This window comes from Lipophrys pholis, assembly GCF_963383615.2.
Source record: "Lipophrys pholis genome assembly, chromosome: 1".
Lineage (NCBI taxonomy): Eukaryota > Metazoa > Chordata > Actinopteri > Blenniiformes > Blenniidae > Lipophrys > Lipophrys pholis.
This window is the reverse complement of record NC_137635.1, coordinates 3,703,596-3,719,130: the sequence shown is the minus strand read 5'-3', so window position 1 is coordinate 3,719,130 and position 15,535 is coordinate 3,703,596. Positions and strand designations below refer to the sequence as shown.

General features: G+C 41.8%; 1 protein-coding gene across 1 annotated transcript in view; it reads right to left on the bottom strand.

The window, feature by feature from the left end:
* dock1 (dedicator of cytokinesis 1) overlaps positions 1–15,535 on the bottom strand; it is a 175,801-nt gene that overhangs the window by 97,037 nt on the left and 63,229 nt on the right. Inside the window, exons 25-27 of the mRNA XM_080466196.1 lie at positions 14,707–14,813; positions 8,228–8,355; positions 5,797–5,892 (exon numbers count right to left, since the gene is read on the bottom strand). Coding sequence (XP_080322322.1) covers positions 5,797–5,892; positions 8,228–8,355; positions 14,707–14,813 — 331 coding nt within the window. The remainder of the gene's footprint in view (positions 1–5,796; positions 5,893–8,227; positions 8,356–14,706; positions 14,814–15,535) is intronic.

Sequence of the window (15,535 nt, the reverse complement as noted above, 5' to 3'; positions counted from 1 at the left end):
ACTTATTTTCTTAATAACATTTGCAAACTTAGACGTCAATGTACATTTTTATATATAAGCATATATAAACGCCTATCTACATTCACTTTAAGGTTCAGCAGAGTACATTTATTAGAGCTTCATTCGTGAGGGGCTTTGCAGTTCAAAGGAAGTGAATTATTTCTGATTCTTCCAAAAAATAAAAAAAATTGTAGTTATTACTAAGCTAATCACTCATACAGTCACTGAAAAACAATAATATAAAGGAAAATAGTAAATCCATACATCAGTGCAAAGCTACAGACTCGTGACAACAGTTTCAGTGATGAAAACCAGTGGACTCAACCTGGTTTGTAGCACATGTGAGGATGTAGCAGGGGATAGCTGCGATTGTATCCTGCATCAGCTACCAGAATAGCGAGCGAATCCAAGCCAGAAAGACTGAATGTGCCACTTCTGATCACAACCAGGGCTTCTACAGTGCAGGGTGGCAGGCGCGCAGGCTTGCATGCTTTTCACAACCCTTGGATTTTGCAAAGTATTTTCTAGCTTTTGAAGAGACGATTTCTAAAGAGAATTAAAAAGTCAATTTTTTTCTTCTTCTTTACCCTACCCGTTTTTCTTATCTTAGCCCCTGTTCATTGCACTGCCCTAATATGACTAAGAAAAAAAAAAACTAAGAAAAAAAACAACCTCATATCGTAACTTTATACAGGGTTTAATGACTATGTACAGCCAAAACAATACATGCATTTAATCTATATAAATATGTGTTGGATAGCATCAAATAGGGCTATTACCATTTTGTGTGAGAGAAGATATTATTTAATTTAAAAAACATATTAACAGCCCCTGCTGGAGCAGGACTGAAATCACACTAAAAAGCCAAAAACACTGCCCTCAAAAGACAGGTAATGTGCCAACGCGGTCAAAGAGGGCAAATATGAAACGACAAAAAATAAACAGCGAGTGGATACCACGGGACAGACCCTCACAAGCTCCAACATGCTGCATTCTGTCACTCACATGTAACTCACCCTCACTTTTCTTCATGCCAGGTTGTTTTCTTTCAGTAACTATATTGTAGCATCAAGAGAACTAGACATTTACCTGTACCTTAAAGAAGTGCAATTGATTTATTATGTGCAATACTGTGTTTTTTTATACTGTTTTCTTTAAAAAGAGAAAAAAAAAAAAAAAAAAGAAGATATTTAATATGCAAAATATAAAAAATAAATAAAATAAAAAGACATCTAAAGAGCTCTCAAAGCCTGGAGGAGATTGAGTTTCTTTCGAGGCGTTTTTCATCACATAAATACCAGTTAAGGGATCGATTTGCTCAAATCAAAGAAAAATATTTTATAATATTCTAATAGCATCAAGCTCTTAGCAGATATTTGTGATATTATTTGCCCAAGCTTGTTGGATGCGCTATGCGAATTACCACCACAGTATCACTGCATCAAGAGATACAGTCAGTGCTTTTGAACATTTTCTATCGGCTTTTTATTATTTTATTATTGTGAGCACCACAAACACAATTTAATTCCCCTCCACTGCTCTGCTCTTGCACCAGAAAGCTCAAAGGCAGAACTCACACCCAGAGCAAACTATGTGTATTGGATAAATATCAAAAGGCAGAAGCAAGGATGTATGTTTTATTTATTTCGATGACCTGAAATTAAAATTAAGTCACAATTTAAAGGAGAGCACGATTCAATGTTTCTGGACGAACGCCAATCAGCTCCACTGAAATAATGGGGGAAAAAAAAGGGGGATACACATCAAATAAGCCTGGCATCTCTTTGATGTAGTCGGGCGATAAGAATAAAACACTGTGATAAGCAGTGGAGAGTGTCTGGTGCTAAAAGTCGACCTGCTTTGGCTTCTGTTTCTGATCTAAAGCTCTCACACACAGCAGTGTCCTTGCCCTCGCCGTTCCTATTGAAATGGAGATTTGTGACTTTCGGGCACAACCACATGTCCATGCCGAGCCTTTATGCACCTGCCTGATGTTGCGACTGTGGTATTAATAAAGTGTAACCACACCGCAAATGCCTCAGAGACACAGAGTCACCCTCACAATGCAGTACAACCGGAGGGCAACTCTGCCCTGCTCCGCTCCCACCACCCAGAGCGGGGTCGACTCCACAGGGCTTTTTCCTGGCCCGTGTTTACAGCGCGGAACAAAACAACCCCATGTAAGTTTAACATCTTGCGTCCTCGAACACAGTTTGAAGACGAGGATCACTTGCCAGTCTCAGTGGAGCCGGCAGCCACTTCATCCGGTGCAAGTTTTTGACGTCAGTATTCCCAAAAGACTCGCTCAGTCAAAGGGTTTCAGCACAGGTGAGGGGAGGAGAGGTGCAGTGAGTTATAAATGCATGTTTGAGGCATTATGATGCAATGCCATATCTCACTATGCTCCTTTTCTGTGAGAGCTCTGCAGCAGTGTGGCCGGCCGGAGAGAAAGGGAAAGAGGTTGGGGGGCAGACCGAGGGAGAGATGCTCAGAGAAATATTCAGACAAAAACACCCTCACATGAAGAGTGTGAGTGATACAGGAAGCTGAAAAAAAACAGGGCAAACTTTTGATCTATGTCAGTATCACTAAGCTGGCTGTCTTGCAATATACTGCATTTGGTGGATGGGAGTGTGCAGCAATTGAAAAGCTCTGGCCCCTATAGCTGGTCAGCCCCATACTGTCAATCAATAACACAGAATCCTTCCCCTGCAGCTTCCCACTCTTTCTGCTCTGCACGCTGCAGTAAATCATCGAGATGACTGTGGAGCCAAGTACGACCTGTAATTAAGTTGCTTTCAAAACCGTAGTTCAATAGAAGTTCAGCCTTTTTTAGTTGAAGCTAAAACAAGGACAAAATTAGTGAAACACCAGAACAATCGCAAAACTAGGTTTGTTAACAGGATTTGGTGGAGCATTGAAAACAGTATTAATGCAGTAAACAGTTTTGTTTGTTTGTTTTAATTTGCAGATTCCTCTGAATGTGTGCCTGCAGGGCTCATCCAGAAGCTTAAACTAAAGAAAATGTAATTCAAGGGCATAGAGGTAGATCAGTCGTTTCAGGCAGAAACAGCCAAAAATGTTTCTGCTATGATCCCAAAGTAAATTCATTCACGCTGACTCGTTTCAACCTGAGCAGAGGGTGGACATGAATACAAAGATAAAGCCTGCTAGGATGACCAGCGACGCAAATGCGTGGTGATGCCGTGTCTAACGGTCGCTAACAGGCGTAGCGCTGCAGTGACAACACGCAACCAAACCACTGTGATCACTCTAATCAACATTCTGTGTCCGAGAGAGGACAGTCGAGAGAGACAGACGCGGGGGGGGGGGGGCAAGCATGACAGAATACCACGTTAACGCGTAAATCTAAATGTAAGCGGATGCCACTCAGAAGAACAAGGTCGGCGGTTGGCCGCAGTGTTTGGGTGAGCAGTGGCGTGCAATCTGCCTGCAGAGTAGGCCGCGGTACCCAGAGGCTACAGCAACAGTCCTCTGATCGGGAGGCTACGACACTTCTCGGAGCACTAACTGGGTCTCACGCCTGTTAAAAATTCACATCACCCTCATTGATCATTAAGTGATGGACTGGGAGAACGACTTTGAATGAAGCTTCGGTCCCGAGGATTACGCAACGTGTAGCGTTCAGGCCTTATAGGCTTTGATGTGACCTCTAACTCAGCAGAAGGGACACGTTATACAATGACTCACAAAAAACATTATGCAGGTACTCAGAAGAGTTGAAGCAGTGAAGTGTGATGACGGGCAAGGGACAGAAAAAAAAAAAAGAAAGACTGATGACAATGAGCCGAGTTGTTTCACTAGGTCGTCTCCGGAGTCATTCAGCGGCCACAGCTGGACACAGGGAACACCATTTCACCTCCACTTTTTGGAGACACTGGAGGAGATGCACTTAGTATAATACAACAAGGAGCAGACCGACGTGCGCTGCCTTCATCTTGATAGCCTTTTAGACAAAGTGCTCGGCAGGTTTCTTGTCTGATGTTGATGATCAAACGAGCCCCAGAGCAGTGAGGAAATCAGCAGAGAGGAGATGGCAGGAGGTAAGCTGCAAACTCCAAACAACACGTCCACTGATGTATTATCTCCTTCCGAATCCACTTTTCAAACTTTTTGACCATTAGCCTGACAGTACAATGCGATGTTTGAATCTCCGGCATAACAATAAATAAGATAGGAGATCTACAAAGGAAAAGCAAGTGGGAGTCCCAGACCCCCTCCAGCAACCCCCCCCCCCCCAAAAAAAAACAGCCAGAGAGATAGCCTCAGCTCAACTCAGAACTTCATTAGCTTTACAATATTCAGTGTGATGCACACAAGCAATCTGTTACACAACAGAGGTCTTGCCATTTATGAGATTAACTTGCCAGAATACCTTTAGATGGACAGAGTGATATAAAGAAGGTAGAGCTTCAGAATCTCTCTAATCTCTTCAGCAAAAATCACTTACAGCTGGGCCAGGAAAAAAAAAAATAAGGCATGTGAGAGAGCAAGAGGAGAATGAAGACAGCAAGAGAGGACACGGGGGACAAAGGATGAGTGCTGTGGCCATATTATAGCACCATGACATCACACACACACACACACACACAGAGGATGATCACTGTGATAACCCTGGGCTTTATTAAAGCACTCTCTGCTGGGGTGGCTCAGTTACTGTTAATAAAAGCTTCCATCTAAACAGGTGAGGTCGTTTCCCGCTGTTCCTCAGAAGAAGAGGGCGCTGTGTGCACGTACGCACGCACGCACGCAAATAATCGGAGAAAATGTCTCATCACTCTGATGTATTTAAATGAGCTATAAAACAAGGTTAAAGTGCCTGCAGAGGAATCCCTTCACGATAAAAACCTTGTGTGAAATTGGCGTGTGTTCACTTCCCAGAATTCCCATTTGGAGTCAACACAACAGCAGCCACATGCAGCAGGGGTTGAATCTGGTGTGGGTTCTTGGTCTAGATCAATTGGGACATGATAGATCAGTTCATTTCACTTGGCTGCTCGTTTAACCCTTTAATATTTATAACACCTATATCATCCCCATATCTAACCATAGCATTTTGATAAGAGCGACTGTCACGGGATTGTTTTGCTGAAAGTACCACCTAAAAAGATCCAAAGGGGAACAAGAAATCCTCTTCAGTGCGTCAACGAGAATGTGGATGTTCCAACAGCTGTTTGCTTTATCAGTTTAGCAATTTTTGGTCAGTGTAGTACACCTACTTTATCCAACAACAGAGTTCATTCACAAAGCTTTACATGATTCAACCAAATGAGTAGAAAAAGACAAACATAAAAAGGTAATTATGGGACTTTCCGGACGTGTAACTATTTTTTTTTACCATCATTTTCTACAATGACTGATAAGTTAATTGCTACCAACTGTAGCTGAGAGAGCGGTTGGAAGAATGATGCTCACAACAACAGCGGAGGGGATACAGTGATTGATCACAGCACAGAGCAGCAACAATATACTACTAAGTGTGGATCAAACACACAAACAAGCACATTCCACAAGAAATAACTATCATACAGCACACAAATAACTGGCTGGACAAAGATCTGAGCAGACCAAAGCCACTCCAGGATCAAGGTTGTGGGAAAACATTTGAAAAGGTAAACTTTATCTTTAATGACAGTTCTGGATTGGAAGTGGGAGTTGCATTAGGGGCTGTGAGAGTCCATGCAACTGTGCTACAAAGACCTTTTAATTTAAAGTTGGTTATACTGTGTTATGCTGCTAATATTTCACAAAAAAAACAAACAAAAAAAAACTTACAATGTGAGGAGAATCCCGGCCCATGGAAATGACCGTCCTGTTCACGGTCCTCAGCAGCTTCTCCATGATGATCTGCACATGCCACTGAGTGGGACCCTGCCAAAACACAAATACAGAAACAACATATATGCAAAGTATAATGTACATTTAAAACAACAAAATACTGTTCCATAATAGCAATAATTATTAAATAAATTAAATAAAAAAATTTTTAAGAAATATTTTTTTAAAAAGCCATGACCTGACATATTGCGCGTGCGTATTTGCTCCTACCTAAAATAGAGGAGGCATTATCTAAATGACTGATACTATTCAAAGCATGAAAGAAGAATAAAGCTTTAAAATCAGCAGCAACCCATTGAGTTGTGTATTAGGGCTGCTTATAATGTCAAAACTATTGCCTCTGCATCATTTTCAAAAAACACTTAATAGAATTCTCAGAACCCTACATCCCAAATACTGAGAAGCAGCAGGTAAATCAGCTGGGCATCTGGACAAATTATGAAAACAGATTATCAAACAGTCGGTGCACAATATAAAGTCAATCCTCTACGTTAGGCACTGCCAACTAATTCAATATGCTGAAGTGGGTTGGACGCGTCTCCTCTTGAGTTGCTTGTGACTCCAATTGGGAAAAAACCAAAACAGGAGTTTGTACGATTGACGAAAGTGGAACAGTTTTCCTTGAAAATCTTCATAAGTTGATCTGAGCGCGAGGTGGGCTGTATTCTCACTCTGTGGGGGGAGTCCTCCAAGCAGACCGAGCGCTGCAGCATCAACATGAACATTTACTAATTCACACGCCTCTTTCTAGGACTGAAGGCTTCACGGGAGGGAGTCTGTGCACATACGCACACACAGAACTACGCACGTACACAATAGCAGAGGATCACCGGGGAGAGTGAACTAAAGAGGGACTTTAAGACTTTGCTTTTCAACAGCTGCGAGTGTGTCGCACATCTTTTGTGAAAAACCCATCGGAGAAAAGACGCGTTTAAACCTATTACACAAATCGAAGGCATAAAGTCATCGTTTCTTACGGTAATCTTGGGATTTAAGGGGAAAATAAACCATTTATTCTTTATTCAAGCCATGGAAATGTGTTAACTTGACAGTTCAATTGAAGAGAAATATCCAGAGGTTTGCTTTCATATCCTGTTCGATGTCTAAATTTCTGTGTGCATGCGAGTCTCGCAAAAGCTTTGCTTGTGTTGATGCGCAGGACAGATATGAAAGCGAGAGCTAAAATATGAGAGGAAGCATCAATTTGAGAGACAGATGAAGAGGGAACGTGAAAGCTCGAGCAAGTGAGAGAGGTGGATTATCCCCAGCAGAGTGGAGCGTGGGAGGCCGGACCATGGTGATCAATGACGAGAGTCTGAGAGGGCCTGAGGGAGGACATCAGGAGTCTAGGCATGGAAGAGGATGAAACACACTTGAGTGTGTGTGTGTGTGTGAGTGTGTGTGAGTGTGAGTGTGTGAAGTTCAAGGCTGATGCCAGCAGATGATGGATGCAGACTCAGGTGAAATTCCATGAACATTGCAATGCCGAAACAATGAAGTGATTAATCTGTCTCCTAGCATATGAACACTCTCATTTGTAATTAGCCCATATATCCGTTGTTCCAACCGTTCTTGACAATTTATATGTGCGCTGCCTCTCCAATGAGGGTAATGAGAGGGTGAAGGGGCTGCATGGTGATGTAGCTGTTCGCACTCTTGCCTCAAAGTGGGCAATCCCCAGATCGAGTCAAAGCTTATGCGGCTTTCTCTTTCTGTGTTTTACATGTTTCCCCCTGTGGATGGAGAGTTTTTCTCTGGGTACCAAAGACGTGCATTTCAGCCTATAGTCACTTGGAGGATCAATTCCAGGGTCCTGCGACAATGAGTGTGATGATCAATGGAGGAAGTAAAAGTGTTACATCAAGTGATATATATATATGATAGATTTGTGACGCGTCAAGGAAAGTCACAGTAATCTATTGGCACAATTTTAAAACAACTGATTATCCTTTCATTTAAAAGCAAGAGTGAAATGATTAATCCAGCTGGCAGGTGACAGAAACTGTTTTCCGAGGTATCAAAATGTACTTTCTTCTTCTCTGGTGCTGCAGCTTCAGCTGAACTCATCACTGTGATATTAGCTAATGTTCACAGTGTTGAGGACGGCCTCCAGCAACCCAAAGCACAAAATTACTGAACACAGCCAAAACTACAAGTTAGTAAATTAACACCGGCATAAAATGAGCTCCTTTCAGACCATGCCATCAAACAAATTGAGAACAGCACACTGGTCAGTAGCTATTCATTAAAATAACCACAGTGGGAATAGGCTTCTTGTCTGGAGAGGTTACTCCTGGATTTCCTTGGTAGGCTACTCTTCATCCCAGAGGGAAATAGAAGTACATAAAACCAGAGTTGCGTTTCTCACCACGTCCTTCCTGTAAAGCACCTCCAGGATGTCGCTGAGCAGCTGGCAGCAGGCCTTCGGCTCCTCGCGCTTCTCCAGGTGGAACTTCAGCTGCTCCGTCATCAGCGGTAGGAGGATCTCACGGCAATCTGCGGGGATACACACATCAACAGTCAACACACGGAGGAAGATGGTGATTCAGAAAGAAGAGTACAGCATACGCTCTCGACACAATGCAGATGCACGCCACTTATTAATGACTTTCCCACATCCCGGGTGATCAAATTAAAAAAGTTATTTATTAAAACACAGCGGGGGACCCTCTTGAAATCCCTACAGAGAGTTTCCAACACGAGGCAATAGTTAGAGAGCGAAAAACAATTACAACGTGAAACACAGCTGAGCACTTAATAAAGAGAAGTGGGTTCAAATCCGGGACAAGCCTTTCTGGGCTCGTCAGTGCTTTCCGGTGCTTCCGGTGACCCAGAGGACGGATGGAAGTTTCTAGACATTAGCCAAACATAACCTAAAATATCCAGTAAGGGAACAAAAAAGCTGAAAATGGCTGAATGCAAAACTCAGTTATTAGCATTAAAATTCTGACCGGATCAAATCCTGTCCTATTGTTACCGTCTACCGTTGTGTTGCCCTCAATAAGAGATTGCAGCCTTGAAGAGTGGAAACTAGCTGTAATTGCACTTAAGCGAATTTTAGTTCTCCTTTAAAAATTGTATGATGATATTTTGACCATAAACTACTCCTGAAAACCAAATAACGCTTTCGGTGATTGAATCTCACAGATTTTAAATAAGAGAAAACAAAATTTTTCCCAGAAACAAAACTCAGAATCTTCAACTCCAATGAAAAAAGTGTTGCATGGTGAAAATAAAGTCATCAAATAAAGTAAAAAATGAAGATCTTTAGAAACAAGCAGGTCAGGAATCCGTTCAAATACAAATCAGGCGAAGCAATTGGAGATGATTGGCCACACCCTCAGGAAAGATCAAGACAGTGTCACAACACAAACTCTAGAATGGAATCACCAGGGCAAGCAGAAAAAATGACGTCCCAAGAACACCTGGAGGCGTGATGTTGAGGCTGAGATGAAGAGCTGAGGTCACATCTGGGACACGCTGGCGAGACGAGCTCAAGACGGGATGAGATGGAGGGATGAACTCGTTGATGGCCTATGCTCCAGGAGGAGCGAAAGGCCTAAGTTGTAAGTAAGTACATTTTTCTGAAATTGAGTGTGGCTAAGTCGACACTTCTTGGAACTTTATGGATTTTGTTAAATTCCTATACACAGAGAGAGAAGATAATTCAATAATGAGCTCGAAGACCAATGATTAGGGAAGTTAAAGAGGCCACATTATGGAAAATTCCCTTTCTAAAAGGTTTTCCAACAGTAATAATCGTCCCCATACCTAGAATGACACCCCAGAAGTGAAGACAGTCTGTCCTCTCTCTCCCTGGCCCCTAGTTTGTTGCTCCAATCGGCCAATCAGAAACCAAACCCTATATAGTGTCATCGGGGGTTCAGCCGATCCCAATCAAGGTAGGCCCTCCCTTTGACTCCTCCCACAATTAGGCAGCTCTGCTCTGGCACATGGCACCATGAGAGGAAGTACTTCCTCCTCTTCCCAAGATGGGCATGTGTGGGCGGAGCCAGTCCAGCTCACACACACACACAGCAGATTCTGAATGCAGCTCCTATGATCCAATATTCAAATAGAGGGAAAATAAAGGAAAAGCTGGATTTAGTGCAATAAAGTTTGAAAACAACAATTTTGAACTAACAAAACCATGTGAAAGTGTTGAAAAGCTGGATAATATAACTCCTTTGCAGTGCGTGATATACTAGTTTTAAAATCATTTAAGATAAAAACCTGTGGCTGTCTGTTTATTTACCAGGTTATGCAGTTTTTCTTGGCGTTACGCAAAGCTGTTGCTACACTGACTTTCAAATAAGAAAAGATACTTTGTCAGATGAGAAATAAAGTAAAATAGAAGGAGACATATTGGAAAAGTGTAAACCTTCCATAATGCAAGTCGATGCAGCATTAAAGTTTTAGTATTGATATCGTCTGAGAAAAATCAAACTGAAAGCACTGACTGAAATCAACAAAACAGTTAAAATGTTTAAAATGACAATAAGTGGAGAGACGCTGCTGCTCTAAATGGCTGCCAAGCAACACATTCTTATTCAGACTCGATATACGATCTTTCTGCATCACAGACACGGTTCGGCTTCAATAAGCTCCTTATCTGGGACGGGATAAAAATTCTAACTTCATTACTCATCAAAAGACACAAAAACATTAAGCGTTGCCAATTGTCTATTCTGCTGAAGGCCAATGATAAATGGAAGAAGATAACTTATAATGAATGGAATGAACTGCAGTGACCTCTCGCTCTACCAACACTCAGACGTGTAAAACATAATCCAATTACTGTTTTCATCCTCTGATCCCGGAGTGAGCGAACCATGTTTCAAACTGGGCTGGTGTTACTGATTTCATGAGGATCAATGACGAGGACAGAAATCAATACTTTTCTCTTGATATTGCAAGAAAAACACAGAATCACATAACTGACACACACACGAAATAAAACTGACTTCAGATCGTCTTTATGTATTGCTCCATTAGCGATAAGCTACAGCTTCACAGAGAGAATCTGATGAGTTCTTATGATATAAGCAAAGTAAATCCTTGGCGCAGTAATTGGGAACGTAACAAAGAGTCAGGAAGATTTTTTTGAATTTTTTCTTTTTTATATTTTCATCTCTCAGGTATCGATTAGTGCACCAATGACACCATTAATCATCTCTAGAAATCTCATTTAAAAAGTTTTTTTTTTTTTTTTAAAGATTCTGTTAAAAATAATTATGAGGAAAACTTTTGTGTGCCGACTGTATTTCAGTGGAATGTCTGCTCAAATTATAAAACACCGTTCCTTCATAAATATGATCACACACAAAAGGATTTGTTAGTCAAGGGCGATCATAAACAAGGGAGAGAGGTTTGTAGGTAATTAATAAACAAGTCTGAAGGCATACGGCCACAGACACTCAGGTTTATATCGACTGAAGCATTGGGGTTGTAAAAAGAGCTTATCCTGTCTGTGCAGACTCTCAGTCATCCAGGTCATGGTAACACCATTTCTTTTTATTAGCTTACGATTGATGGGAGCCTTTTCAAAAACATTGAAACCTTAATCACTAGAGTTTCCTTTTGAGACAACAAACAGGGCTCCTGTCCCATTTCTGAGATACTTGGTTTATGCTTCATGGAAGGCTAAAGACACAAGAAATATATTTAATGTTGCTGGCTCCAGGGTCTTGGGAATATTACATTGATAAAGCACAATATGGATATATCCTGTAAAAGCGACATATTATAAATCTCTATATCTCTAACTGTGAGCCGAGTCAAAGAAAAAAAACCAACTTGTACATGTACCTATCAAACATATGCAGTAATAACTTCCTCCCGCTTTGGTGCTTGCCGATGCATGACTTGACAGCATCAATGTCATTGGAAAATTTCCTACACGTGTTTGTCTCGACACGGTGGCAGGGGTAATCAAACTCAAGAACCATTATCCTTGGAGGTCCGTGCCAACCCACCGCGAGCCATATGTATACCTGCAGTCCTCGCTCATCTCATATATTTATGTATACTTCATACATCCTTGACAGCAAAAAGAAGCTCACATCTGACAAAGGTCAATACATTTCATCTTAAAATAGCCAATGGCTGTCACAACATTTCACTTTGGACCGAAAATTTCACTTGTGATTCTTCCACTGCGATATCCTATTACGAATAACCAGAGTCCTCCACGGTACAGTGGCTTTATCCAAACATATATACCTGAGAAAAGATGGTCTGGACATCCAGAGTTTGCCTTGTCACACTGACACAAAGTGACAACCACATCTGCACTGAGATATTTTTCAGGCTGTGGAAGAGAAACACTGTGCAGCTCATACAGCTTTAAAGGGAAGTGTGTTTTTATTATTTGTGTGTGCACCATAATCTTCTAGGGGGTGAAGAAGAAAAAAGAGCCAAAACAAAAAAAGTCTTCTATTCAAGGGCGTCTGGCGTTGTGAGGAGTATTTTAATACCCTGTTTTCATAGCGCTTAAAGCCTCTTGCACCTCCTCGAAACCCAAAATAATTCCAGGTGGTAACACAAACAGACACGTTTAAAATGGACACACACACATACATACATGAACACACACACAAGCACAGAGGGAGTTTGACAAGTAGACTGGAACTATCACGCGAGGCCATGAGCGCTTTTCTCAAAGTTCCATCACAAACAGATTTTAGACGCTACAGTGAGTCTGCCTTTTAACACAGACCAAGAGAGCAGCTGACATATTTGTTCTCTGTCAATGGGCACATTTGTAAGTAATTTATGCCCCCGTACAGCTCACTCTCTTTTACATCACCAATAGTGAAGGCGACAAAATAGAAATGGAATAAAAACGCATCACATTTTGAAGAAAAACTTCTTCTAAATCACTTTCAACACAATGTCAAAGACACTCTGATCAGCCATCATCCCCACCTGGCTAATACTGTGTAGTATCGTCGTTATACACTATGTTATGACACATCTGTCAGAAGTAGCATGAACATCTGCAGCAATAGCTCCTCTGCCGGCTCTACTACTGACTACTTTTGTGCATCAATGAACCGTGGCTATCCACCATTATGTTACCTGTTCACAGATTCCTCTTCCCTGGTCCACTTACCATAGATACTGACCACTCGTACACACAAACACGTAACGGTAAATATTGTGTAACCAACAGGACAGAAAATCAGTGAATACGTTCGGAGCACTTTGATAAGCATTTAGAAAGTGATTAGAAACTCCCTGCTAAAAGGTTGACCATCTGGTTGGGTGACTTTTGCAGAGTGTTTATTTACTATCACCATTTCAGTGCGTTTCATTCCGGGGTTTGCTGGCAAGACAACCTTATTAGGACCGCCTGGGGATTATAATGCAACTAACAAAATGCCCCATGAGCACAAGCACTCATTACAACTGATTACCCAATCTTATAAACAACAACTAATGTTCTCCTTGTGGTGATTACTGTCTCCAATAAAGCATTTCCAAACTGTAGCCAAGTTAGAGATTGAGGCTGAAAGGACACATATCCTTAAGAAGTCAAGTTAATGCTTTAGACTATATAAAGATGTAGTGCGGCCGGGGCAAATGGGGTATAACTTATAAATTTGTAAAGTATGAATGTTGAAAAAAGAGGCTGTGCGGTGGTGTGCTGCTCAGGCCACTGGAGTCCTGGTGGGCCTTTCAGGGTGGTACTCTTCTCCACGTGTGTTTCGGGCTTATTAGTGTTTCTAAATTGCCTCTGGGTATGTCTGTCCTTCATCTTTCTGAGTTTGCACTGTGATGGACAAGACACCTTTCTAGGGTCTCTCATTTAGTCGGTTCACCTAAACATCTGATGCTGCAACGACCAAACACACAAAACTGTCCACCTCAGTTACATTAGCTGGCCGCTCTGAGGCGTGTGCTGTCCCCTCCAGCCAAAATTAAATCCCTGCAGCTATTTTCTAACTTTGCATTTATTTACCACTGCAGGACAGTACATGAGTGAGTTATTCTCTGAATCAGCATCTACCCTAACATGGCCCCAGAGGGACCAGTGCCTGCAGCGAAATGCTTGGCCCTTAAATATCACTGCAGCTGGGCCTCGTCTGCAGGCTGCAACCAGCTCCTCTGGCCGTCAACACTGGAAAGATATGTTCCTATTTAACCACCGCACCGGTTTCTCCTTCAGATTTAGCATTACTACAACATGGCCAACATCTTCTTTAACACGGTCCCTAAGTGCATCGATGAGAGGAACAAAAAAAGACGAGAAGACATAACAGACGTCAACACTGGAGTCAAATGTATTGTGTTGATTTACGATTTCTAAAATGTTTTATTAAGTCTTTAAATACTTTTTGTTGTTAAGTCAGGGAGAGCGCCTCATCTTTTATAAACAGCTTTCGGTACGTCGATAAAAAGCTTGTAATTGACAGCGGCCTTGTCATTTTTACTGCTCGTTTGGCGCATCCCGATTTAAGAATAAACATAAAAAAACAGGTGCTATTAACTTGAGAAAACTGCATCCACAGGAATCTGTAGTCGGTATTATTTGACACTTTGTACACATTTGATGGAAACACACAAACTGTAATAATCAATATGCAACACAATGCAAGCAGAGGCTTTAGATATCTCATTCAATGCAAGAAAAGAAAAGCTGGGGTCAAAAAGATAAAGATCCATTCATAAAAATATCTGAACAGTGGGGATTTTTAATCCTTTTAGAAAACAAGACGAATTAAGACGTCTCACCAGTGACCTTTACTGTGGTCTCAGAGGTCTGTACCTCCAGGAGGCAGGTGTTGTGGGCGATTGTCCATATTACTGAACGGTGTGTGTGTGTGTGTGTGTGCGCGCACTCACCGTGATGAGTGAAGAGATCACTGTGGACAATGTCAATCAGACAGTCCAGCTTCTGTTTTACCAGGCGACCGGGAGGGACCTTCAGGATGAAGTCGGAGAACAGCTTGCTGTGGAGACCAAAGAAGGGCAATAAAACCAAAAGGTGAAACCGATCTGTCTTATCGGGCCGGTTCACTGCTTCCAACCACCAGCAGTCATACCAAATGCAATTAAAGGTCCCAAACAACCACATGGGCAACAGTCACAATTACCTGCCCGGCTAAAGGTGCAGGATATGACAGCATAAAAGATAAAGTATTGGAGAGCCGTCAACTGATCCGAACCTACTGACCTGCGATGAACTCCTGACAGCATACTACTGTTTACTGTGTTCATTTATAGTAGTGCTGCAATGCAGCGCTGCAAATCAATGGTGGTGTCATTGATGTAAAGAACCTTTATAAAACAAATAAAGATGTAAAACCTTTTTCTTTTTTTTTTTTTAAAATAACATTCACAGATTTATTTTGTGGAGCCTCTGAAGCTGCAGTGCACTGTGCTTTTACTGGTCTTCCAAAGTAATTTGACAAAAACAATCACAGCAGAAGGATACCTAACGGGCATTTTCATCAAAGTCTGAGCAACGTGTCAATGTTTTTACAGACGAATGAGGGTCCAATTACTGAAATGCCAATTAGGGAAAGTACACCCACACAGGTCCACAGGAAAAGTCCAATCGGTCTGAATGGGAGAAATTACCTGTGTGGGCGTCTGCCACCTCCATACCGACTGGCTGGAATGAAAACATGGCTGAACTCTCTCACCAAGCAGTGGAACTGGATGATGTTTA